Raw genomic sequence first — 12,096 nt, 5'->3', positions numbered from 1 at the left:
ATTTCTTGTTAATCTAAAACCATTCAGATCCAATAGGAGAAAAATATGGATTGTAGTGAGATAAACTGCAGCTGGGAATGACCAATGTACAGTTTGAGTTCACTGTCCCTGTCTCCACTTCAGCCTCTCTTACTTAGAAGTTGGATGCTTGTGCAATTTAAGGAAGATTCAGAAAGCTCTATTTGACATTATTGGCTCTGGGGCAATAACTGTATGGAAGGCTGGTAGTGGTGCTCCATGATGAGCACTGCTTTGTTTGGTCTATGGAAAATAAGCGTGTTCTGACTTGATCTGTTTAAACTTTGATGAGAGATGTTTGCTGATTGCAGCTCTTTCTGCTTTAAGATTTTAAATAGTATGACAGAAATGGTTTGTAGCTTCCCCTGTTATTCTTTCTGGAAAATATGGGTAAAGTACAGCAAATAAGAAAATATTCTCAAGTGTATGTAAAATGTCTGTAAACATACCATGAATATATTTGGCTTTATTTAAGCGTAGAAACAATTTCACACTTGAAATTAACTCTTAATTAAGAGATGTCTGAGATGCTGTTATTTTACTGCAGTATTCTTTTGTGCATTTTTACTGGTGCCCTAGTTTTATGAAGCTCAGGAGTAGTCACATGAATATATTCTTGGATTTTCATCCAATATTGTTGCTAAGGAAACATCATCTTTAATACTGTATCCTTGTCTGCAGCTTGTCTGTATTAATCAATGCCTGCTAATGCTCAGCACAAACCAAGGAAAGATGAAAAAGAATCTTAATTTCTTTTATTATCAAGTAATTTATTATTGACTATTCTCCTTCAGGATCCCCTGCCCCTTCAAACCTACACAAATTGGAGGGTCTTGTCCATGTCTCTAGTCTCATTCCATGCAGACACAACATGGACAGGTTTTATTTTTTTTCATTGGCTGCCATTAGTATTTAATATAATAATCTAACATTGGTCTTGCACAGTGCATGGATCTGGTCAAAATGTTGGGGAATGATTACATGTTGCTCTGAAAGGGAGAAAGAACCTTTCCTGAATGCATTAAAAAGAGGAGCTTGAATGTACTAAAGTGAGAAACACATCCCTTTCAGTAGGCTGTTAAAACTCTACTACTGCATTTCAGCTCAGTTTGAGTATCTGGCTAGGAAAAGACCTGTCATTCAGACACAGTGGTGGAAACCTCAGCTCACTACAAGTCCAGCTACTTGGTTTGTTGCAATAGTGACAGACAAGATTTTTTTCATTTTCTATTTCTGAACTCTTCTGAGAAGTGCCAACTTCTAGAGTCAATTTAAAAATTCACTTGACTTAGCAGTTTGTTAGCTTAATACCTGCTTTTTTCGTTATAAAGTTTGCCTTTTGGATGTGTTCTTACATATGTTACATGTTACTACATTAGATCTAAGATCTGTTGTGGAAGAGCCCAGGTCAGAAAGGCCAGAGGCAAACAAGAAGGCCTGAGGAATTTCTCATTAGGAATATCTGTTTCCTTTTCTGGACAAGCAGCAGTATCTTGTTCATCAGCTTAGTCATCCTTCAAGGACAAGGAAAGAAATCAAGCTCCAGTTTACAGTCTAGCAGTGTGGGCTAGAGGCAAGCACAGTTCCAGCAGTCTAACCTGGAGAGGTCATACCAGCTCTCATCACCAGGATAGTAAAGGGAATTCTCTCCTTCTGACTGCTGTAAAGGGAATATGTGAGCTTTTCTTCTGAGTGCAGACTTTCTTATGCCACTAAGCAATCTCTTCCTTCTCCCTAAGAAAGAAAATGCAAGAGAATATTTGTGGGGGAGGGTACCTAAGCCCGCAAGTCCCACACTAAGAGATTTGAAAGCTGCCTTTGGAGCTGAACCACACCCATACTTTTCTGCCTCATCTCAGGAACTGAATGGATGAATGGCAAGCAGCTATTGCAGATACCATCCCAACAGTTGTATGATTTTGACACCTCAGTAGAGGTGTGCTGAAGGTTATACCCAGAGTACCCAGAGAGAGCTCAAACTCATTGTTTGATCCTGTTAACTGCATCACACCACAAGTTCCTCTGGTCTGTGTATGGAAAGTATTTATTGTGATTTGTTTCTGGGCATCCATTCCAGTTAAGCTCTTTCTGTCTGCACTAGGAAGCCATTTAAAGTGTTTGGCTCAGGGCAGTTCTAGCAGTGAACGTTCTCAAGTATGTGACTGGTATTGATGCTTCTACTCTAGAGGTTAGAACAAGATACTGTATTTTTGTATTGTTTACTATGCTTATAGGGATTGCTTGATCACTCACAGTCCAATGAAAGAACTGAAAAGAGTCACCATATTGTGTAAAATTGGAGTCTAATCCTTGACTTTTCATAAGGACCCGAAATTTTCAAATTCATAATTCTGCATGGTTCCCCATGGGATTAATAATAGCCAAGACTTGATTATTAAGGAAAAACATTGTCTTATCATTCATGTCTAATATCAAAATGTAAATATATGTTTAGTGTTCATTACAGAAATAGTCCCTTGACTTTTTCCATGCTTCTCTTTTTGATCTGCTCTGACAGCCTGTGAGATAGAATACCTACAGGTAATACTTTAAGTTTTCCTTCACTCCTTGGTCTCTAAGAAAAGACATGGAAAGGTATTTTTAAATAGGTGTTTCTTCAGCCACTTCTAACAGCTTTCCTAAATAGTTTCCCTGAAACTCACCATATTTGCATTTTTTTAAGAGCTTGCTGTCTCAAAATATTTATTGTACATTTATTTTCCTCTTCTTTCAATGAATGTCTAGAAAAGTTATTAGCAGTTTACTATATCCCATATCAAGGCAGAGTTTGAGCTCAGTTGTTTAAGCCAGTATTTTGTATTGTGATGTAGAAAGAACAAATATTGTGATACTGCTATTAGTTGTTATTTGCCATTTGTTAATTAGAAATAGAGGAAACCATCTCTGTATTCACCTAATATTCTTTGAATTAAATTAGTTGGAATGCTTGGGCTGAGGACAATGTTCTCCTTTCCCTTGGTAGTGCCTTTAGTGTTGTCCCTTCCCTCTCTGATGCATTGCGTTTCTCTAAAGACTCTTGAGTTTCAGTTAAAAACATACAGAACTGATATTTGGTTCCTGTAAATTGTTTTGCAAGGTGTGATGTGGGGGTGCTTTTGCATGTATGTGTGTCCATACACATACAGTGAGTGTTTTGTTGTATTGTGGTGTGGTTTTTGCTTGTCTGAAAATGCACTATGCACTTGTAGCACAGATCAGCACAGGATTGAAGAGGTGGGGAATCAGACATGAGACTCTGGGGTTTTTCCTATTTTCCTCTTAGTTTCTGTCTCTTTTTTCTTGCTTATTCTTTTCACTTCCTTTTCCAAATTTCTTTATTGTCCATTTGGTCTAATTGCCCCCTTTCTGTGGTGCCATTCTAAAAAAATAGATATTTTGGATGCAGCATTTTTTTCTCCCTCCAGATGTTTTTCCTTTGTCCTGTGAGTTCACCATCTGCCTTTGTGTGCTCTGGGAGATGTGCAGGTGTTAGGCAGGATTAGGTGGCAGAACTGAATTGAAATGTGATTAAGTTTTGCTGCCAGCTCCTTTCTGCAACGTTTTTAATTGTGAAGTTGCTCTGTCAAATAAACAACTCTGGAAGTGTTGTAAAGCAAAGTGGGGAAATATTGGTTACTTTATCCTGGTGCTGAGGGTAACGGAGTAGCCAAGAGTAGAAACTCCCATAGTAAAATGGAAAGGTTCAGGGCTTTTTACCTTTTCACCTTTGAAGTTAGGCATTCTGCTCAGTTTTGCACGTGGAATTCATCAAGCAGTATCAACAAACTGACCTGCTATTTTAAAACAGAAAAAATATGGAAGTGTATTGTGTACTGTAGTTTAACTTCATTAAATATTAAGCATCTTCTAATGTGGTTTCCTCTTGCTCTTTCTGTATATAGAAAATGTGTACATCTTTTGAATCAGAAGATTTTTCTGGTAATTGCCTGGTTAGCTTTAACCTTGCTGTTTTTGTTTATATTTATAACTTCCCTTGTCTCCACCCTTTGAACTTTATTTATCAAAACGTGTGTTCAAGTTAAAGATCATCTTACATTTGCAAAGTGCTCAACCTTTCTCCTTCCCAAATAATTTTGAGAAGATAAATATACTTACATGTGTTGTTAGTGATTCTGTCCACCAGTCTCTCAAGATCATTCATTACCCTGGCATTCATCAGGCTAGGAAATTTTTTAGCCAAATTAAACAGCCAGCTTTGGAAATTATGTCTTCCTGACTTCTGTGTGGTGTTTCTACATCATTCTGGACTGCTGTACCTAGTATATTTGGAGTGTGATCAAGTAGTTTGTTTGGGTTTCTGTTAGAATATATTCTTACTTTTCTGAGTCCTCAGACCTCGTGTTCTCCCATACAGCTTGCTGGCATAAATAAAACAAAGAAATATCTTGCTGACTAGAATGTTTTCAAAAACTGTGTGGAATAAAGAACTTCTGGAGATGTGCATCTCTCTCCATTGATGATTGATGTGTAGATAGTTAAACACCAACTTCTGTTTTCCATTGTTTGTGTTTTTGAATTTTAAGAAATATAGAGAAAGGAAAAGAGGTATTTCTCTCAGTGCATGAAAATCTGACCAAACTTAGGAAACACTTTTGGAACAGAGGATTATTGACTATTTTGCAACTAATTTAAATGTAGAAGGCTTTTGAAGGCTAAATTCAAGAAAGATGTTGGAATGTACTATACTTAGAATTTCACAGCTACTGTGGAATCTGTGATACAAAATGACTTTTTATTATCTAGTATCCATAGGAAAATATTGTAAAAGAACTTTTAAGGAAAAAAAAAATAATGCAACTAACTAGGCAAATACCAAAGTTTCATGCAGAAATATTTTTATCTCTTTTTTTTGGCAGCCTTGCTTTGCACCCCGAACGTGTGTTGGTGGCAACAGGTCAAGTTGGGAAGGAACCATACATCTGTGTGTGGGATTCATACACTGTGCAAACTGTATCTGTCCTGAAAGACGTTCACACACATGGCATAGCTTGCTTGGCCTTTGATTTAGATGGTCAGGTATGTCATTAACATTCTTTTTTCAACACTTGAATAAATTGTTTATCTATTAGAAATCTTGTTGCCTAGTTTTTCTTTAAAAAAGACAGTGTATTGTCTCAGGCTCTATCTCCTTATTCTCAAGTTGAGGAAGATCAATTTGTATTACTAATGAATGCCAAATATTTATATTTGGCCAGAAAATTATAACTTCAAAAGCTTTTTGAATGGAGATGAGGTGGTAGGGAGGTTCTTGTGGTCTGTGGGCCACAGTTCAGAGTTAGACCAAATAACTGGAGACAGTGGCCCTCCCCTGTGCAGGGACATGGCTTGTGCCCAGGGCGATGGTAGCCCTGTTGTGTGTCTCACCTTGGACTCCTTCAGGCAGTGTCCCCTTCTCTTTCATGCATTTTGCATTCACTGGTGGCTCTCCATGTTTTGATTGTTTGTTCAGACTTATGTATCCTGTATCTGAGAGTCAAGAAAAAGGTTTCATTGGATTAGAATTTTTTTGCTTTTAAACATTTTCTGAGTAGTAAATTGGTTCTCAGAGCTGATACCTATAATGGAGATTGTTTCTACCAGACACTAGCTCCTCTGAGTAAAGAGGCTTTCTTGACTGATGTATTGGAAATGGAAAATTTAATGGTTATATTTACATGTTAGGTAGCAGATGAAAAGGTATTAGCTGAGAAAATCCTTTCTGGAGGTGTGCTTTCCTGGTCTATGAAACACTTTTTTCCTTCCCACTCAGCCTTGCAATGTGATACTCAGATTTAGCTGTATCCTCAGCTCCTTTTGCTTGCTAAAAAGGTCAGTGTCTGTTAGTTACTGCTGTTCCCTCAAGTGAGGATGTACTGTAGAGACAGACTAGTTGCTGTCCTGAAGAGAATATCAAATGCAGTTGCATTGAACACAAGAGGAAAGCCCACCTGTGACTTGTTTCTGTTACAACATGATGTAATTATTGTAGAAAAGTTCTGAATCTGTTGAAATGACCTCTCACTTTAGGCAGTCAGCTTTTTTCTAGAACATCATTTCTACTTCAAAGCAATATATTTTCTCTACATTGTTCTTGTTGTGTAAACTTGTGTTACTCCCTCACTTGAATGGCCTTCTTAATTTAAGGTCAAGATACATCAAATTAGGATTGAAATACACTGATTTTTCAAAGATGGAATAGAAAGGTTAGATTTTGTTACTCATGCTACAGGAAGCATGAGTAGAAATTGTATTTAACTTGTTAATTTTTTCTTCTCATAATCTTGGAGTTTTTCAGACAGTAAAGGAATTATGTTATTTAGATTAGGTTTCTTTGTAATCTTTGGGAACAAAGATTACAATTGAAGGTTGGAGTTTGGTTTTGCTTTTATAACTCACTTAGATAATCTATGTAGAAATTGAAGCTAAATTTGTCTTTAATGAATGTAAGTATTAACTGCTGAACAGTGAAAAAAGCTTTGCCCTAAAGATTTGAAAAAAATTCATTTATCAACATCAAGATGGCACAATTCATGCAAAAATGGTACAAAAATATGCATTTTCTTTAAAAATTGAGCCAAATCACTCAGCGTTTTTTTTTTTTTTTTTTAATAATTCAATCCTGTTAGTCTTTCTGTTGAGAATTTCTGTAGGATAAATAGCATTTTGACTGGTTAACAAATACCATAAAAGTGGCTAATTTAGTCAATCATTTGTGTCAAGAAATCTGTACAAGGTGTCTTCACAGTCAGGACAAGCCAGGCTGCAAAGCACAGGAAGATCTCAAAATTTTATTTTTATTTATTTTTTTGGAATAATCTTTTTGTTCATCCTAGTTTTACAGTGTAAATGGCTTCAAGCTCTTTCTGAATAATAAAGACTTTATGAAATTATATTTGGGGCCTTTTTAATTCTGATTTGAGAAAGGATTTGGAAAGAAATATTTACTCATATGTGTTTTGAAGAATCAAGCAAAAGACTTAAAGCGTTTAATTGTTTGTGATCTTTTGTTTGTTTTCAAGAAGATTGAAGAAAATATTTGTTTCTTTGTATCTCTTGACTTATAAAATATATCCTAAATTCTGCAAGTTACATGTAATTTAAGGTAAACACATACAGTTTCATTAAGGTCGGTGATTATTTCTTTTTTGCAAATGTCTCCTGACCACAGCTTGCCCTGTGTGCTATATATAATTATATAGATATGTATTAAACTTTATAGATCAGAAATATGTTGTTATCTAAGAAGATCTTTATGGTCATGATCTTGTACCTGAAAAGATGTATCTGTGTAAGTTTTGGTGTAAGATACAGCTTATATTTTCTTCTATATCAAAATGGAGCTATTGCTTCTATCTCAAATATGTTACACATTTTGTGCAACTCATTCAAAAGAATGACTTTAGATTTCATTAATATATTGAGATATTTTTATTTGTTTGATTTGGACACTTCTAGCGTTTGGTCTCAGTTGGTTTGGATTCGAAAAACACAGTTTGTGTATGGGACTGGAGAAAAGGAAAATTGTTATCAATGGCTCCTGGTCATACAGACAGAGTAAGTACAACTAAATAGTCTGGGCATCAGTGTCATTTCAGCTTGTTAAACCATGTCTGTATGTAGGTACTAGACCTATGTCTGAGCAAAACCCATTTTGTTTTAGAAACTGAATTTGCCTAAAAGGTTGATATGCATAAAGATGTGAAGATATTTAAGATGTGTGCATTTATTTCTGGAATAACTCAATATTTATTTGTATATGGTTTGTTGAGACTGAAAACATGTAGGAGAAGTGCATAATTAATGTACTTCTTAGACCCTAATCCCCATATGGGAAATCAAAATGCAAATAATTGCTTAATTTTTTTAGTCTATAAATGAACCTTAATGTTGTTTTATCATGTGTTTTAATTACTCTAGGGGAAAAAAAGCCAGAACTATATTTGGTATATATTGAAATTTCAGTATGGAATGAGAGGATAAAAAAGTCTTTCCAATAGATGCATTTAAAGCATTTCAGACTCCTGTTAATTTGCTAGAAGTTTTACTGTTTTAACTGTCCTGTGCTAGAAAGACCATCTCTGCTGACTGCTGACATCCTTTGGTTTTTTTTGTGCAGATATTTGATATTTCTTGGGATTTATACCAGCCAAACAAGCTCGTCAGCTGTGGTGTAAAACACATCAAGGTAATGAAATAACTCTTCATTTATAAAATATTTAAGCTGCAGTAATATATGCTCTATAAAATGCATAAAAATAGAATCTAAAAGGAATATAGAATGATAATATGGAAGGTGTTGTGTAAGAACAATATTAGTTCTTAGAACTGCAATCATGAATCACACCTGACTACACTAGATATGTTAAAAGATCTGTCTAGTGAAAAACAGACCCTCCCTGCTCAAAGACTTCATGCCCTGGCAGAAGCAGTGTAGTAGGAATGAAACAGTTGTCAGTAGCATTGTATGTAATGCCTGTAATATAATTTAAAATTTAGGTTCTCTAAAACATGCTGTTTGAAATCCAGAGTAGTGTAAGACAGGATGCACACGTTTAAGGTGACTCCAGGTACTCACGTTTCTGGATCTTGGACAATGAATGAATTGCTGCACTACAGAGGTGAAATTAATTGAAAAACCATTCAGTGAAAAAAAAACATTCAGGGGAAACAGTGAAAGAGAAAGGAAGAGAAGCAGCATTTTCCTTTCTTTTAATTCTTTTCCCTGCTTGTATTCATACCTTTGTCATTTGGAGCATTCTGTATCTGTTACAGGATTCATAATTTGAACAATTGATGTATTTTTCAAGCATGCTCTGTTTGATCCTGTAGCAAATTTTGTGCAGAAAGAACTTTTTTTTTTCAGCAGGGTTATCAATGATTAGGAACTGTGTTTCACTTTGGTCAAAAGTCGCTGTCTTCTCCCATGCACGGTTTTCTGTGTTACCACATCACAGCAGTAGATGGCAGCTTGAAAGTTCTGTATTGCTGCTGTGTGGAGGTTCCCATGGTGGGAAAAATGTGTTGCTTTTTATACAATGAACTTGTAGAGTAATATGTATTAGTGGCCTACTGGAAAAAGTCTTAAATCTGTTGGCTGGATTGCATAAGTCTGATTTGGCATGCAGGTGTTTAGCATGTCAGTTAGAGAATTCCATTAACTTGTTTAAAAATGATCTTTTTTTTCTACTTCTCTTAAAGGACCTTTCTGCCAATAGTAAGCTAATATTTGCCAGCAGTGATTTAGTATATTTAGGATGGCTTTATGATGTCAAAACATATCTATTTAGATAAGCAAAAGTTTGAGCAAATTTTAAAGCTCTACAAAGCCTTTCTAAATAGAAACATTATTTTAAAAATAACTACTGTTTCCTCTGGGAAACCAGTATGGAAAATCAGAATTATAGAGGTATTTAGGCATTTGGATCAGGCAAGAGATTGTTGTTGATGTGTGTTTTTTTTAAACCACACCTTCTTGTTCTTTCAGATATCAAGAATTACTTTCAAGTTTTTAATACAATTGTATTTTTTCTCAGATATTTTATGCAACTTGTAATAGTACTTGATCAAATTATGTAGATAATTCCATGTGAGCTGATGTTGAGGAATTACTTTTGTTAGATCCATCATCCACTTTCACATTGGAGCTAGGTGTTTGATTTATGCAGTGACCGTGTAGTTGCAGCCTTCTCAAGCAACAACATGGTCTATGCCTTGAAATCTGTACTTAAGTTAAAAAATATACTGTCATGGTTTCACCCCAGCCAGCAGCTAAGCCCCAACCAGCTGCTCACTTACTCCACCACTAGCAGGACTAGGGAGAGAATTGAAGAGTAAAAGCTGGAAAACTCGTGGGTTGAGGTAAAGACAGTTTAATAGAGAGAGCAAAACCTGCACATGCAAGCAAAACTCATGAAGGACTTAATTCACTGCTTCCCAGGGACAGGCAGGTGTTCAGCCATCTCCACAAGAGCACACATAAGTAACTTGGGAAGATAAACTCCATCCCCTCAAATACTCCCCCCACTTCTTCCTCTCACTTTGTTCTAAGCATGATGCCATTTGATCTGGAATATCCCTTTGGTCAGTTTGGGTCACCTCTCCCAGCTGTGTCTCTACCCAACCTCCCATGCATCCCCAGCTTCCTCACCAGTGTTGCAGTAGGTGAGCAAAAGACCCCTGGCTGTGCAAGCCCTGCTGAGCAATAACAAAACCATCTCTGTCTTATCAACACTGTGTTCAGCCAAATCCAAGAGACAGCTCCATATCAGCCATTGTGAAAAAAATTAACTATCCCAGCCCAAACCAGTACAACTAGTTAAGATACTGGGATTTGTCTAATCAGTACTGGTAATTTCTGCTTATTTCTGAATTACAGTATTGCAGATACAAAAATCTATTCATGGTAACTTCTTACATTATCCCATAATTATTGAAGTCTGCTTAGATTTTTGAATTGATTATTGGTAACAGAGTGTCTTGCTGTGAAATACAGTTCCCTAAACACATATGCAAGAAACTCTATACGCTGAGACAATGGAAGAATAACCTGCCAGCAGTGCTGCTTTCATGTTTTACATTGGATTACTTCAGCAGCTTCACTTTCCAGTGCACATTTACATGTGTGGACAGGAGGGTTTGAAAGCAAGTGCTTCTTGTTTGCAGAGATCTCAGAAACTACAGTGTTTATCTGGAGACTTAGTTGGCAAGTATTGTGCTCTCACAAGAGACTTTGCATGTCTTTAGTTCAGGATCCATTGGTACATGTTGGGTGACCTAGGAGGGAATTCACCCTTGTGTGATTGCTGCAATTAAACACAAATGATTTATTAGAAAGTTCTTAAAAATCTCTGCCTCAGATGGCTACTCCGTGTGATCCATGGTTCTTGTGAGAAATACATCTGCAAAAAAACCAACTGCCTTCAAACAGAGCAAATAGAGTTTCATCAGAATTCTGCATGCTTAGATGGTATCTTTAAATGTATAAAGTAACATAAACTACAAATACACCATTTTCAGTGTAAAAGTCTTACATCAAAGAAAGATAATTCTATTATGAAATACTTTTCAAAAATAACTGAAAATACAACTGACTCACAAATTATTATTTGAAAGAATTTTAGTTTAATAGCATACTGATATCCCAAAATTCCTTCCCAACTACTCTGTTATGATGATTTATGTTATGGAAAGATAAAGTTGGTTAATAACATAAAACACTGTTAACCTGGAGAACTAAGGCATGGAAAATGGTGATGTCTTTTGCAGGCAAGGTGCTTCTCTTTCAGATCTGCATATGAAATTATAAGGTGTTAGCAAAATAGCCATTTCTAAATCACTTCATGTTGCAGTTCTGGAGCTTGTGTGGCAATTCCTTGACACCAAAACGTGGTGTCTTTGGCAAGACTGGTGATCTCCAGACTATCCTGTGCCTGGCCTGTGCAAGGGACGAGGTGACGTATTCGGGGGCCCTGAATGGAGATATTTATGTGTGGAAGGGAATCAACCTCGTCAGGACAATACAGGGAGCCCATGCTGTAAGTGTCCCTTTCTAAATTAATGCTGAATGTTAAATAGATTTCTGGAAAGCCAGAAAGAGCAATGTGAAGTCACCTTGTCTGTGTTCCTAAATGGTTTCAGTGATACTCAGGATGTCATACTGGAATATTTTTTTAGAACAGTATACAGATTTGGAAAGTGAAGACATGTCAGTGAAAGTTTAACAAAAATTTTCCAAAGTGCTTGGTAATATCTTCTTTTAATTGAAATGTTTAATATGAATATAAAGTGATTATAATTTTGCTATGTAGGTTTTAATTACATTTTCCATGTTATTTTAAAGCATATGGGTTTGTGATTAAAATAGGCAGCAAAAAACCCACTTTTTGGTTTGCTGTCTGATTTGTGCATACTAAACTGTGAAAATCCTCGTTACCTCTCATTTGGTAATAGGCAGTATTTGAATTCTAATTGTGCAAGTATCACTTAAAAACAAAGCCAACCAGGTTCTGTTTGGTTTAACCTATGAAGCATGGAACTGCTAAGGTCACTTTGTGAAGCTATGTGATTTGCTGGTTGAAT

The 12,096-nt window shown here is 36.1% G+C and overlaps 1 protein-coding gene across 3 annotated transcripts in view; it reads left to right on the top strand.

The window, feature by feature from the left end:
• EML5 (EMAP like 5) overlaps positions 1-12,096 on the top strand; it is a 98,194-nt gene that overhangs the window by 14,680 nt on the left and 71,418 nt on the right. For all 3 annotated transcript variants that reach the window (XM_054515129.1, XM_054515128.1, XM_054515130.1), the window contains exons 2-5: positions 4,896-5,055; positions 7,474-7,572; positions 8,135-8,203; positions 11,367-11,552. In XM_054515129.1, coding sequence (XP_054371104.1) covers positions 4,896-5,055; positions 7,474-7,572; positions 8,135-8,203; positions 11,367-11,552 — 514 coding nt within the window. The remainder of the gene's footprint in view (positions 1-4,895; positions 5,056-7,473; positions 7,573-8,134; positions 8,204-11,366; positions 11,553-12,096) is intronic.

The sequence above is a fragment of the Molothrus ater genome, chromosome 6 (assembly GCF_012460135.2).
Source record: "Molothrus ater isolate BHLD 08-10-18 breed brown headed cowbird chromosome 6, BPBGC_Mater_1.1, whole genome shotgun sequence".
NCBI classification, from domain to species: Eukaryota; Metazoa; Chordata; class Aves; order Passeriformes; family Icteridae; genus Molothrus; species Molothrus ater.
This window is presented reverse-complemented; position numbering and strand designations above follow the sequence as displayed.